The 14,828-nt window shown below is 59.9% G+C and overlaps 1 protein-coding gene across 2 annotated transcripts in view; it reads left to right on the forward strand.

The window, feature by feature from the left end:
- PPP1R37 (protein phosphatase 1 regulatory subunit 37) overlaps positions 1 to 14,828 on the forward strand; it is a 37,386-nt gene that overhangs the window by 18,149 nt on the left and 4,409 nt on the right. For both annotated transcript variants that reach the window (XR_015146174.1, XM_086353085.1), the window contains exons 2-7: positions 11,858 to 11,955; positions 13,180 to 13,225; positions 13,505 to 13,605; positions 13,979 to 14,098; positions 14,302 to 14,452; positions 14,545 to 14,700. Coding sequence is in view for 1 of the 2 variants with exons in the window: in XM_086353085.1 (XP_086209211.1) it covers positions 11,858 to 11,955; positions 13,180 to 13,225; positions 13,505 to 13,605; positions 13,979 to 14,098; positions 14,302 to 14,452; positions 14,545 to 14,700 (672 nt within the window). In the remaining variant the exon portion in view is untranslated. The remainder of the gene's footprint in view (positions 1 to 11,857; positions 11,956 to 13,179; positions 13,226 to 13,504; positions 13,606 to 13,978; positions 14,099 to 14,301; positions 14,453 to 14,544; positions 14,701 to 14,828) is intronic.

The raw sequence follows: 14,828 nt of genomic DNA on the forward strand, positions 1-14,828 counted from the left end.
CAGCTCGCAGTGTCACACACGCACACATACCCCACCTCCCCAGGAGACAGCTCGCAGTGTCACACACGCACACATACCCCACCTCCCCAGGAGACAGCTCGCAGTGTCACACACGCACACACCCCCAGGAGACAGCTCTTAGTGTCACACACACACCCCCCAGGAGACAGCTCTCAATGTCACACACACACACACACAGACACACCCCAGGAGACAGCGCTCAGTGTCACACACACACACACCCCCAGGAGACAGCTCGCAGTGTCACACACACACACACACACACACACCCCACCCCCCAGGAGATAGCTCTCGGTGTCACACACACACCCCCCCACCCCCCCAGGAGACAGCTTTCAGTGGTACACATGCACACACACACACCCCCTCCCAGGAGACAGCTCGCAGTGTCTCACACACACACACCCCCAGGAGACAGCTCGCAGTGTCACACACGCACACACCCCCAGGAGACAGCTCGCAGTGTCACACACGCACACACACACCCCCTCCCCAGGAGACAGCTCGCAGTGTCACACGCGCACACACCCCCAGGAGACAGTTCGCAGTGTCACACATGCACACACCCCCAGGAGACAGCGCGCAGTGTCACACGCGCACACACACCCCCCCTCCCAGGAGACAGCGCGCAGTCAGAGGGCCCGTCGTGGGCACTTGTGTTGGGTCGTGCTGCGGCTCCACCCACCACAGGGCTGGACATGTCGTCTTGGTGGTTCAGCATCAGCGGGTGTTGAGCTCTGTGCCCACCCACGTGTGCTGGGCACACAGCACCGCCAGGGAGGCGAGAGACAAGTCAGCCTCGCCACCACAGACCCACTTTGGGGGCGGGAGGACGATGGGAGCCCAGGGCTGGCGCAGAGAAGAGGGGGCGCGGCTGGTGGGTCAGCACGAGGCTTAGGTAGGAACCTTAGACAGCTCGGACTGTCCCACCCCCACCCTGAGCCTGCCGCACGCACCTCTCTCTCCTGGCCACGTCCTTGGAAAGTACCCTGCCTCCCTGGGCCTCGCTTTCCTCTTCTGGAAAGCTCGAGGTGGCATGTACTGTAGCCCAGACTGTGGCTGTGGACAGAAAGCGTCGGGTGTGGTTAAGGGCAACGGTTGTGGGGACTTCCTGATGGTCCAGGGGTTCAGAATCCCCCTTGCAGTGCAGGGGACGTGGGTTCAATCCCTGGTCAGGGGAACTAAGATCCCGCGTGCCACAGAGCAAGTGGGCCTGCGTGACACAAGGAAGATCCTGTGTGCTGCGACTAAGACCCGCCACAGCCAAGCAAGTGATGACAGGAAACAAGGAGCCAGGACTGAGGAGTGGGACTGCTTAGGCCTGAGCCCCAGCTCCTCCCACGGGCTCTGTGACCTCACGCGGGCTCCTTAACTTCCCCGCTTCAGGTTCATTTTTCACCTGGGGAGTAAATGCACCCTCAGCTGGTTGCCAAAAGCAGTCAAGGTGCTGTCCGAGTGTGTTTGCTGCGGTGAGTAGCAGTGCCTTAGAATTAGAAGTGGCCTATCACATGGCTGGCACGTGGGTCCTTAGTGTGCCCCGTGTGACCGTGCCCCGTGACCTCCCCCCTCCCCCTAGAGCGCCCTGGAGCTTCATCAAGCTCCTGCTGAGGGGGAGGCTCCGCGGTGGGCCGAGCTGAGTTGTCTGTGACTTAGAAAGCTTCCGGCACCTTCAGACTGCACGTGTTTCTGTAGCAGGATCTTCAGATGGGCCGAGCGGTTTGGAAGGTTATGCGGGTCCACGGGTGGAGTAGCCGGGCCCTCCCTCTTCCTGGCCTGGGACTCCTGGCTGGTTGCATAAGTGCAGCCCACCCCCTGCAGCTGGCCTCCCTGATCCTGCCTCCCCTCCCCCAGTCATGATGCCTCCCTCCTTGGAGGGACAGGGAAGACCACACTTATCACCCAGGAAACTGTGGGCATCGTGGCCCCTTCACAGGCCTGGGGAGGGGCCCGGGGTCTGAGAAGATAGGACTGGCCCAGCCTCTCCCGAGGGGCCTCCTGTCCAGGGCACGGTGTGGCTTCCTACCCCCATCACATGGCTTTCTGGGGAGAAAGGAAGACAGACTTCGTGCTATTCACAGAGCGAGTCATTCATTTGCCGCAGTGATGTCTCTAGACTCAGGGAGCCTTTGGTGTAGGACAGAGAGTGAACAAGGAAACAGATACCGATTGGGGTGCGTCCCGTGAGGCGCAGAGGGACATGGTGGAGAATACGGGTGTGGGGGCGCTGATTTAGAAAGGGGCCAGAGGAGGCTTCTCAGAAGTGGCGACATTTGAGCTGAGACCTGGATGACAGGTCAGGAAGGGGGTGTGGGGAGGGGAGTGCTCTGAGCCACAGCAACAGCAGTTGCCAACCTAGAGGCAGAAACAAGCAAGGTCGGCCGGGGAGGTATGTGTGCGGGGATGGGGGAAAGACCACTGCAGGATCGAGTCAGGGGCCTTGTCCTGGGCTGAGGAGTCGCAGCCTCAGTCCCAGCGCAGGGACAAGCCGTGGAGACTAAAAGTGCCAGAGTCTGGCCGGTTCCTCACCGTGGTCACCATGCCTCGTTATGTGCCTGCCTGTGTGCAAAGGACAGAGACTGCGAGGTGGAGGGTTTTCCTTTCCTGGGGGACCTGCTGGAGTTTCCCCGCACATGCTCACCATGTTTCTGAAGGTGCACACCCAAACACACCCCCTAGGGATCTCCCCAGCCCCGCCTCAGCTCTGCCAGGGACAGGAAGGGCCCATCCAAGCGAAGGCCCAGGAGACCAGGCTGGTTGGAGTGACAGGCGGCGGCCCCTGGTGCTGGTGCGGCTCCAGGAAGGATGAAGCTTGGCATCAGCAGTGGCGACATGGGCACCCTCTGCTGGGAAAGTTAGCGCTTCCAGCCTGGGCGTGACCTCCCTGCCTCGGTCCCTCTGAGCTACGGAAAGGCTGGCAGGGGTGGAGGAAGCCCAGTGCTTCGTCATCGGGAAGAATAACTCATGACCGTGTCCCTTCATTTTTCCTGAGGAGTCACAGGCTTTTTTTGGAGCCATCTGCGCTGCTAGAAACCCCTGCTGGTGGAAGTTGCCCTAGCAAAGGCTGCTGCTCCCCTCCGCTCTGTCTGGGCCCTGTCACTCCCCCATCCTGGCCCTGGACCTCCTGGCCCCCAGAGTACCCTGTGGCTGGGTCCTGGGGGAGACCCCGGCCTGGCGGGGGGCAAGGCCTGAGGGTCGTAACCGCCGTGGGCACGGGCACCCGAGGACGCTTCCTCCTGGCGGACGCAGAGCCATGGAGCTGACTTCGGCGGACTCTGGAGGCCATAGTGGCCCGGCTGTGAGAGAGGAGGCCCTGAGTGTGCGTCCTGTGTGCTCTCTCGGGTGTCGCCTCCTCTTGGCACCTGATTTTCTTTGTCTTAGGTTGGGGGCCTGATCACCTCCCCTTCCCAGGGGTGCTGTGAGGCTTCAGCTAAGGCACGTGAAGGTTGTCACCATCAGCGGGTTCCGTGCAGAACTCAGGGACGCTGCCATCAGCAGGCCTGTGCTGGAGCCCTCGGTCTCCCCACTTCACCACCGTGTTCCTCAGCTTCCCCGTGACAGCCCTCCGTCTGGGTCTGAGGCCCGGCTTTGTATTCCTCCCTTCCTTCCTCCAGCCCATATTGGCTGATCACCTGCTGGGCCAGACCTGACTGTGTAATTAAGGTTGTCGTGAAAGGCTGGCCTTGGCTTCCCTCAAGCTTCTTCCCTCCGATCCCAAATACTGCCCCTGGGGCCTGTGTGGACCACCAGGTCTGAGCAGCTGCTTTCCGCCCCCCATTTAACTTTTCGTTATGGACGTCTCCCGACATAGCAACTGTAGGAGTATGATGAACCCGCTTTCCGGCTTCAGTAACGACCCGTATGTGGCCAGTCTTGACCCTCAGGCTGCCTCGCCCCCATTATTTTGCAGTGAATCCTAGATACCCACCATCCCCCCATACGTTCTTCTAAGTTGCTTCTGAATTGGCGGGGGCGTTCAGCCTCAGCCAGCCACCTTCTGTCGGTGGTCATCTCCCCCAGTGCAGGACGAGACTGCGGTCCCTGTAGCCCTGTACACAGCACGTGACGCTCGGAGAGGAGTGCTCCCTGCCAAAGGAGGCTCCCTGCCACAGGGCGAGGCTCCGGAGGCTGCCAGGAAGGCCTTCACGCTCTGATTCCTGGGCGGTGTCCCTTGCTCCGTCTCTGGGTTAGCTTGCTTTCTAACAACGAGCACTGTCCGTGAAAGGCGGTGTTCACCGGCACACTCTTCTGCTCTGCGCCGTGGGTAGTAACCTGTTAGGTATGCAAGTTCGTACCTTTCAAGGATCTCCAGGAGTGGAGGCCCTGGGGCAAAGGGCACACGCGCTTGCCTTTTGGCCTCCTGGTCGGTTGATGTAGCCACGTTTCTGTCGAGAGGGGTTGTGCCTGTTGCTGCGGACACTGGCTCCTCAGGGCGTGCCCGCCTCCCATGTCATCAGCGGGTGCTGTCCACCTCATGGGGGTTGGCCTGTCTGAAAAACGTCAGTGTACTTGCATTTAATTCGAATTTCTCTTTATTCTGAGAATGAGTATGGAAGGATTCCGAACCTCGGTTTGCATCTTTGGGGACTGGACTGGCGGAGGCCGTTGTCGAGGGGTGGCAGGGAGAACTCGACGAGGCCCCCTCCCCAGCCGAGGAGCCAGTGTGGCGGCCGGAGACGCAGGGTGTGGACGACGCAGACCGGGCCAGCCGCCGCCTCTGCCTCCTGCTGGAGAAGCGCCCCTGGGCAGGTCACTTCCCATTGCGGCCTCACCTGGAAGGCAGGGTGACGATGCCTACCCATGGCGGGTCACGGGGCGTTTCTGGCCGTCTGGGCCCTGGCATCCTGCCTGCCTCCCTCCAGGCTCTTCTGTGTTCTTCTACGCATGGAGCCAACCCCCTGCCCCACGATGTCAGAAGGCGCTGTCTGCCTTCCAGGCCTGGGACGGTGGCCCGGCGTGTGCTCCGTCGCCTGCCTCTCCCCCTCACCCTGTCACGGTGCCTTCTGTGCGCCTGGCCCTGTTAGGGACAGTGCAGGGGACGTGTGTGCAGCCCAGGGGAGGGAGCCTGACCAGCGGGGGGTCGTGGAGGGCTGCCCAGAGAAGGGGTCCCCTGAGCTGAGGGTTGAAATGAGTGTGTCCTGCCTAAGAGGAGGGAGAGAACGAGGTGAGGTAAAGCCCTGGGCCTTTCTGGAAAAGGAAAGGAGTTTTGAGTGTGGCTGGAGCACGCTGCTGGCGGGGGTGCGGGGGTCCATGAGCAAGTCTTCAAGGGGGTCTCTGAGACCAGCTTCCCTCCATCTTGTCCCAGCTCAGTCCAGAGCATGCACAGCGCCCCCAGAGGGCCTCCCTGGATGGACTGCATACTCCTCCCCCCAGATAATAAGAACCCCTGGAGGGCAGGGACCCCCGCCCCGTCCGAGCCCTCCCTGTCCTCCCAGTGCCAGCACACAGCTTGGCAAGGCCCAGGCCTGGGAGGTGTGGGCTGACGAATACGAAGATGATGTCTAAGTGGGAATTCTGGGTTAGAAGCCTCACTCCAAGGGGCTGAAGGCTGAAGGGGGATTTTATTGTCTTCTGGATCTGAGTAGCCTTGACTAGCTTGACTTCTGGCCTCGCTGGATTCTATGTCTCTCTCTTCCTCTGGGTTCACCTCTCCCAAGTCGGCTTTATCCTCGGGAGGCTCTCTCCCCTTGGTGGATTCCGGAGTGGCTGCTCCAGAAGTGGGAGGCCACCTCGTCCACCCCTGGGGACACGAGCTCTTGTTTCCTGACAGCCCTGCAGGGGTCATCCCCCTGTCCCCGGCCAGTCATTGAAAGGGGTCTGCGGACAGGGTATCTCTGGGGAGGACAGCAGGACGTGGAGGTAATGCAGACGTCCCACCTGGGGCCCGGGGATGGCATCATGAGGGCAGTGGGGCCCGGGTGCTGACTGCCTGGGGCAGCGGGGCGGGGGACGCGGACAAGGCAGCCTCACCGTGGGGGTGGGCTGTGCACCTGGCGCACCGCCTGCCCCGGGGCTGCTGGCCTGGTGCCCCCTGAAGGTGTGAGCCCAAGTGGCCTGGGTGGGCGAAGATGGTGTTCCCCAGATGTCGAGGCATGGACCACAAGAGCCTGGGTGTCCTACAGGACTGGTCACTGCAGTGACCTTACTGCTGTGAGGCTCTGGTTTCCTCTCTGTCGGCAGGGTGATGGTGATGGTGCCCTTCTGTCTGGGGTAGGAAGGGCGTGACAGAACCCTCTGAGGGTGGGCTCCGCAGATGCGCTGGCCAGGCCCTGGCTCCGGGCTGCCCAGTAGCTTCAGCCTCCCTCTTCAGCTCTGGGTGCCAGTCCTGACAGCCTCCCTGTTGGGGGACTCAGGGGCTCCCCGCTCCCCGGCCCTGGTCTCTGCAGACGCAGTCCTCCCCAGACCTCGGATAGTTCCTGACACTGCTCTGAACCAGCCTGGTGGCTCCTGTCTCGTGCAGAAAGCAGAGTGCTCGCTGGGGCCCACTGGGTCCCCATCCCCCTCCCCCCGCCCCAGCCTCTCCTGGTGCCCTGGATCCTGCCCAGCCTGTTCCCACCCTGTCCCACCTCTCCGCTCCCCAGGGCCACTGCCCACTGCTCTCTGTATCTCTCATCTGTGTCTGCAACCTCCTTTTGAAGCCTTAGGAGTGAGAACTGGCCCTCAGCCCCCTGTCCTACCCGCCCCCCCCACCCTCACTGCTGCTTCCTGGTTTTGACGCCCACTGGGGTGACCACAGCCCCAGGCTAGCAGGGGTGTGGCCTGAGCCACCGCCGCCCCCTGGTGCCCACCCCGTCCTTGCCTCTCGTGGGTGCCTTTGCACCTGTGTGCAGAGGAGAGAGCCCTCTCGGACGTCACCTGACGCCTGGCATCGGGTTTCTGTGCCCCTTTGTGCGGCAGGGGTGGGGGAGCAGTCTCGTTTGCCCCACAGCCTCTTCCTGGGAGACTGGCGCCAGCTGCACACGGGCCTTGCTCCCCACAGCTCACACCTTCGCCCTGGCCCCTGTCTCCCCCTGGGCCCGTCAGGTCATGTGAGAATGGAGCTGTGTTTCAGTTACAGAGCAGGACAGGTTGGAGTGTGCATTCCAGCCCGGCCACTCCTGGCTCCGTGACCTTGGACAGATGGCTTGCCCTCTCTGAGCTTGCTTCCCCTGATTACAAAGTAGAAGTGTAACTGCCAGTCTCATAAGGTCACACAGCTGGCAGAATGAAACGGCATAGAAAGTGCTCAGCATGGTGGCTTAGATGGAGTAAGTGCCCGATGCCTGGAAGTGGTGGCCGTGGCCACCATCATCACCTTTCTCCAGCTGTGTCTCCCGCTGAGCCAGGCGCTGCGCTGGGCACCTCCGTGGCGGGTGCTTTCATGTCCCTTTCTCCTGAGACCCCCCACATGTCCCTTTCAGAGAGGAAAAGAGGTCATTGTGTTCATCACAGCGTCACAGGACAAGGATCAGAACATGGGTCCTCTTAGCGGAAGCAGTGACCTCTTCGCATCCCACCCCCGGCGCCCGGGGGTGCGCCCCTCACCGCACCGCCCCCGCCTCTGTGACGGCTGCTTACACCAGCCCCTGCCCAAATCAGACCTTGGCAGCCGTGGCTTTGGGAGCTGGAAACACACACTCACAGGCATGTCCCCCTCGCATACGCCTCACCAACCATTCCATCACTCAACAGGTGCTTTGTTCTCTTCTGGGTCCCCGCCTTCCAGTGTGGGGATAAAATACGGCAGTGACGGCCAGCCGGCTTCAAGGAGCACTCCGGAGCGTGAGCTCGGCCCTGGTCTGAGGGGTGCACTGTGCTGACTCAGTCACCACACTCACCCCGGGAGGAGTCCCGCTCGGCCCCGTTTTCAGGGTCGGGTGGTTGAGGTGCAGACGTTACGTCGTTTTGCTGAGAGTCACAGGGTTTAAGTTGGGAGCCAGGACTTGGCCCCAGGCGCTCTGGCTCTGGAGCCCGTGCTCAGCCACGCTGCGAGACCCCGCGTCTCCAGTGAGCCGCGTCCAGGCAGGGTCTTCCTGAGCTCACGGGGGCGGGGGGCAGCCAGGCCCCAGGCCCCCCGACTTCAGGCTGGAGCTGGGCCCTCACCAGTTTGCAGCCATGCCCTCGGAACCTGGGGGCAGGGCTCCGACTCGGGCCTCCCAGCCCGGCCCAGCCGTGGTGGCCAGTGACCTCACCGTGTGAGCTGTCCTCTTCACCCCAGCTCGCCCGGGCCGCTTGCTCGGCTGGGTGCCTGGCTGCAGCTGGAGGCCCGGGCCCTTTGACTCACAGCAGCCTTGTGGTTCAGTTAAGGCTGGAAAAGCCGAGGGCGGATGACCCAAGGTGGGGCCTTGATGATTTCGTCACAGCATCACAGATGAGCAAGTGTGTGGGGGCTGGTCCTGAGCTGGCGCCCGCATGTAATTTCTCCGAACCACCTGTACTGCCATTTCCTTACTGTGTTTGTTTTTTTTTTCACTGGTTCATTAAAAAAATTTGAATGTGTTTCTTCTCATTTATTTCCACTGATAATCTATGCAAAATGCTGGTTTTGATTTAATAGTTCCTTTTTCTTATAAATGCATGAAACACGCATACATACTGATGACCTCAGGGTCCTTCCCAATCCGCCTGACACTCACACGTGCCCACTGGTGACCAACCATGCCTGGGGACATGGCTGGCGGTGCTGCTGAGAAAAGCCAGGCGGGGCTGGGGGGCCTTCAGGCCTAACCCCGCTTCCGTTCCTCTCAGTGTTTCAGCCCACTGCTGCCCCCACCTGGAATGTGTGTCTCAGCATCAGAGGAAAATGACAATATGCAATTACCATTCTTTTTGAAAAGTAATTTTATTGTATTTGCCCGTTTGGGGCTGAGCTGGGTCTTCGCTGCTGCACACAGGCTTTTCTCCGATTGCGGCGAGCGGGGCGTGCTCTGGTTGTGGTGTGTGGGCTTCTCGTTGCCATCCGTGTCTTCCCGTGTGACGGAGCAGAGACTGTAGGTGCATGGGCTTCAGTAGTCGGGGCGCCCGGGCTCTAGGGCACAAGCTCAGTAGTTGTGGCGCACAGACTTAGTTTCTCCACGGCATGTGGAATCTTCCCAGATCAGGGATCGAACCCGCGTCTCCTGCGTTGGCAGGTAGATTGTTCACCACTGAGCCACCAGGGAAGCCCGCAGATGTCATTCTTGTCTGCAGCTGCTCTGGGCCTTGGGCCCCAGGTCTCTGAGCCTGTCTGTCTCTCCTGCCCCTGCTCTCGGATTCCCCTGCTGCACACAAGTGGGCAGGTGCTGCCTCCCCCAGCCCTGGCAGTGACCTTGTGTGAGGCTGTACCAGCGTTGAAACCCCGCGGGCGCCTCACTGGAGGAGCGGCTGGATGGTACCTGTGGCTGGTGTGGAGGTGGCAAGGTCAGAGACCCTGGCCCTCAGACTCACCAGGAGGCCTCTCAGAGCAAAGACCAACCCAGTGGGTAGGCTTTCAGGGGACATCAGGAGCCAGAAGTCCTAGGCAGTCTGGGAAGGCTTCCTGGAGGAAGTGGTGTTGGAGCTGGACACCTAAAAGGGCTTATATTTCCTGTAGACTGTCTAGGGTACTGAGAACTGCTAGTTAACAACCCCATGTGTACCCCGTCCCTACTTCATCCCCATCTGAGGTGACCAAACCAACCCCACCTTGGCCTGGGGGCCATTATTGAAGGGAGTGGATCCCAGGGAGCAGTTTTTGCCTTTTGGCCATCTGGTAAAGCCTGTGTACACTTTCTTGGAGTGACGATTTTTTTTTTTTTTTTAATCCTGGAGTGGGTTGCCATGCCCTCCTCCAGGGGATCTTCCTGACCAAAGGATCGAACTCCAGACTCTAGATGTCTCCTGCACTGGTAGGCAGGTTCTTTACCACTAGTGCCACTTGGGAAGCCCCATGGAGCATCGATTCTTAAAGGCAAAAAATGGGACTTATAAAGGGTACCAGTTAAAGTACAGTTTATTAAATACCTTTAAAATCATTACATAGTGTTTATACTTATCCTCATTGACACATGAGATAACAGGATATAGCAGCAGCTCTGACGACTCCCAAAGCAGTGATGAGCATTCAGGATCTGCAGTAACTGTTATATGATGTGAAAACATCTGCCGTTTCTATTGATGACAGAGTGTTAGGGTCTGCTAAAGAGTGTTTCTTTTCTCTTTTTTGCCTCTTACATTACTAAGAAGGAAATGCTAAACTACGTCACAATTCAGCTAGTGAAACTAAAGAGGCAATTTTTCTCAAGTTCATGGACCCCGTGGGGGGTCAGTGGCCCCCTGCTTGGCGGATTCCCTGAGGACAGGCCAGTGCCAGTCCCCTCTCCCCCAGAGCTGGGAGACACCAGGCACGTGATGGCATGGCAGCGGGGGCAGCTGACACGGGGGAGGCTTCTGGTTACCTACAGCTAGCTTCTCTCAAGCTCCATGCTGCCCACTTCCACCCAAGAAAGAAGCGAGGGGTCTAGGATGGAGCCTGAGCTCTGGGGAGCCCAGGGCCTCTGTGGGCTTCTTTCCTCCAGCCATCCCTACCTAACAAAACAGAGAGTCTGGAGTAGGTCTTCCGCTCTGCCTGGACCAGCTGCCTGGTCCCGGGGAGGCAGCTTTCCTTCCCTGGACCTTGGTTTCCTCCCCAAGAAGTCATGGTGCTGTTTGATAGGGTCAGGATGTTGGGCTCCTGGCCAGAGTGATGGCCGGAGGGAGCGTCCCCGGAAATGCCTGCCCAGAAGCTCCGCAGGGGCTCCCGCAGGCCCATCCCCTACCCACCCTGCAGCCCCCGTGTCCGCTCCATGCTGCTGGCTCCCTGCACCCGGGCCTGACCCTGTGCCTCCCTGGCTCAGAGCCCTTCCTTCCTGCACTCCTTGCTGCCCCTGGGCAAAATCCAGGCTCTGACAGCCAAAAACTGGTCTTTTCACCTGGCGAATGGCTAAACAAAATGCATACTTGGACAGTTACTACGCCGTACTACAAAGGGGCCGAAACTCAAAACTGTTCCGTTTCAGAAAGAAGCGGGCCGCCAGAGGCCACATACTGTTTACCACCATTTGTATGAAGTGTCCAGAAAAGGCAAATCTCTGCAGATGGAAAGGCTAGCCCTACCTTCCGCGTGGTGGCAGGCCCCGAGATCCCCAAGGACAAGCCTGTGCAGGTTGGGTTTGGGCTGCACCCCTCGTTCATTTGGGGAGCCACTGTCCGCCTCTTTGGGGCGCCAGGGCCGTATCAGGGACTCCGACTGCTGCTGTGTCCCTGGGGCACAGGAAGCCCCGTTTGGTGCTGAGGGAGTTTCAGGAGTGAGGAATCTGAGAGGCCGTGTGGCATCGCCGTTAAGGGCTGAGTTCTGGCTCCACCACTCACCAGCTGTGTGACCCTGGGCAAAGTGCTTCACCTCTCTGAGCTCAACATCCTCATAAGGTCCAAGTGTGGCCTCATTCTCTCATTCAAAGGAAACCACAAATCAGACATCTGCTCTGGGTCTGGCCCTGTGCTGGGTGGTGTTGGGGACCCTGGGGGTGACCAAGAGAGCCCCAGTCCTGTCCTGCAGGGGCTCCCAGTCTAGTGGAGGAAGTAGCTGACGGGTAGAAAAATGGCGTGGTATTAGTTGTATGTTTATGTGAAGGTGTTTGGGGAGCTCTGGGGAGGTGTGGGAGGATGGGGTAACTTGGTTTGGGGGCGCCGGGAGACATGTCCCCAGAGTAGCAGTCACAGCAAGGGGCCTCAACAGCAGGACTGAACTCAGTGGGTTGTTGGAAGGAGGTTGAGAGGGGAGGGGGTGGCAGAGGCCAGTGGTAGGAATGGGTGAGTGAGGCCTAGGGTGTGGAGAGTCACCTGCCTGGGTCTTTGCCTGCAGCCCAGAATGTGACCGTGGACGAGATTATTGGTGCCTACAAGCAGGCTTGCCAGAAGCTGAACTGCAGACAGATCCCCAAACTCCTCAGGCAGCTCCAGGTATGCCAGGTGACTGGGGGTGGGGGTGGTCCCTGGGGTGAAGCTGCCCTCCAGCACCCTCTGGGCCCGTGGTGTCTGCCCCAAGCAAGAGAGGGCACACAAAACACTCCCCCTCCCCAGCCTAGCCGGCCAGCCAAGGGCTAGTGTAAATATATCTTTGAAAATCCGCTTTTAAAAAAGTGGTAAAACCAGTCAGGCTTTTCATGAATATTTAAACAGTTCAGAATATATAAAGTAGGAACTTACTCGTCAAGAATCATCCGCTCCCCAAATAAGTTCTCTTCCTGAGGGGAAAAGCCATGTATATGAAAGTTAGAAGTCTGAATGACAAAAATAATGTATATTTTTTCTTTTAAAAAGTTCAAATACTGCAGATACGAAAAGCAAGCGGTTTCTCAATTCTTGCCCAAGTCCCATTCCCAGGAGTGCCCCCTGGTGGCAGCTTGGGGTTTTTGCCCTCTAGGCTTTCTGCTTTTTATAAATGGAGGAGTCACTGTCCAGAGGTGTGTAGACAGGTGGGCAGGTTCTGTTTTTTGTATGACTAAGGCCAGTCCATGGGGTCGCTAGGAGTCGGACACGACTGGGCGACTTCACTTCCACTTTTCACTTTCATGCATTGGAGAAGGAAATGGCAGCCCACTCCAGTGTTCTTGCCTGGAGAATCCCAGGGACGGGGGAGCCTGGTGGGCTGCCGTCTCTGGGGTTGCACAGAGTCGGACACGACTGAAGCAACTTAGCAGTAGCAAGGCCTTGCTGTGGGGCTTCTCTGGTGGTTCAGCCCATAAGGAATCTACCTGCAGTGTGGGAGACTCAGGTTCGATCCCTGGGTCTGGAAGATCCCCTGGAGAAGGGAATGGCAACCCACTGCAGTATTCCTTCCTGGAGAATCCCCATGGACAGAGGAGCCTGGCAGGCTGCAGTCTATGGGGTCACAAAGAGTTGGACACGACTGAGTGACTGACACACACACACACACACATGGCCTTGCTGTGCCTCTGGCCTGCGTGCCCCTAGTCGTCACTCGCAGCTGCCTTCCCTGTCGCCCGTCCACCCTGGTCGTGTTGGTAAAGCACTGCCTCAGTGCCTTCCCTCTGGACGGGTCATTCCAGAATGTTTCAGGACTGCTTGTTTCAGAGCCCTGGCTGCCCCACTGTTAGGGACAGACAGCCTCACAGCTTGGTCAAGGGCTTCCTGCCTTGACCACCATCCGCTCTGCTTTCCCAGGAGTTCACGGACCTCGGGCACCGCATCGACTGTCTGGATCTGAAAGGTGTGTGTCTGGAAGGGGCCGGGGACCCTTGGGTGGTGGCCAAAGCTGGGGCCTCCCTGGAGGTGCCTGAGGGCAGGCAGAGCTGGGCCAGAGAGAGGTGTGGGCGTCCCCGGAGGTGAGACAGGTGCCTCGCGCCGTGCAGAGGCGCGGGGGTCTTTCCTCCCTGGGTTGGCCAGAAGCCCGTGTTTCCACCCAGCGCCCCGCCCCACACCTGAGTGCACATGCGTAGAGATGCGCCCATAGATGCGCATGCGCACACGGCGCTCCGTCTCGTCCCAGGTGAGAAGCTTGACTACAAGACCTGTGAGGCCCTGGAAGAGGTCTTCAAGAGGCTGCAGTTCAAGGTCGTGGATCTGGAACAGACGAACCTGGACGAAGATGTGAGCAGCCCGTCACCGCCCATTTCCACGCTCTGAGCTCCCTGCCCCTTAGATGTCTGGGGGGAGAGCATAGCAGGAAAGAGGAACCCCCTTGGACAGAGGCTGGGCGGGGCTTCTTGAGGAGCAAGATCAGGGAGACGGCCAGAGCGCCTGGGGGTGGGGGGTGGGGGTGGGGTTGGACTCTGGATGGGGCCCAGAGAAACGGTCTCACAGACTCACCCCAAGGATGGGGGCTTCCTAAGCAAGGGGGAGACATGGGGAAGCAGGCCTGAGCAGAGGCGTATGGCCTTCGGGAGTCTAGTGCTTCAGCCCCTGCCTCCTGGCTTCCCCGGGCGGCCGCGACCTGAGGCCGAGCCCCGCTGTCTCTGCCCAGGGTGCCTCAGCCCTTTTCGACATGATCGAGTACTACGAGTCGGCTACACACCTCAACATCTCCTTCAACAAGCACATTGGCACCCGGGGCTGGCAGGCCGCCGCCCACATGATGCGCAAGGTGGGCACCTCCGGCCCGCAGCCTCTCTTCATAGGGCCTGGTTCCACAGCCCTCCTTTCACCAGCCAGTGTCCCCCGCTATACAACCATGTGGCTCTGCTGCCCATGAGGCTGCTGGGATGTGTGGGGTGGGGGTGGGGGGCGTCCCCAGGGCGGGGAGGGCGGGGCCAGCCTGACCCCGCCCCTCACGCACCTGCCTCGCAGACAAGCTGCCTGCAGTACCTGGACGCCCGCAACACACCCCTGCTGGACCACTCGGCGCCCTTCGTGGCGCGCGCCCTGCGTATCCGCAGCAGCCTAGCAGTGCTGCATCTGGAGAGCTCCAGCCTGTCGGGGCGGCCCCTCATGCTGCTTGGTGAGGCCCCAGGGTGGCGTGCTGCTGGGCTCGGGCTGTTGGCCGGGTCCCCCAGGCCTGGCCAGTCACAACCCCCTCCCCCTCTCCCCCAGCCACGGCCCTGAAGATGAACATGACTCTGCGGGAGCTGTACCTCGCCGACAACAAGCTCAACGGCCTGCAGGACTCAGCCCAGCTCGGCAACCTGCTCAAGTTCAACTGCTCCCTGCAGATCCTGGACCTCCGCAACAACCACGTGCTGGACTCAGGTGGGTATGTGGTCCCTACCCGACCCCTGCTCCAATCCCCCAGAACCCACCGTGTGGCCAGCCAGTTGCTCGTCGTGCTGCTGACACAGGGGTGGCCAGGACAGCCCCAGCCCTCCCTTCATGGTGAT

Source organism: Bos grunniens, chromosome 18, assembly GCF_055505025.1.
Source record: "Bos grunniens cultivar Pamir isolate PY7600 chromosome 18, Bosgru_T2T1.0, whole genome shotgun sequence".
NCBI classification, from domain to species: Eukaryota; Metazoa; Chordata; class Mammalia; order Artiodactyla; family Bovidae; genus Bos; species Bos grunniens.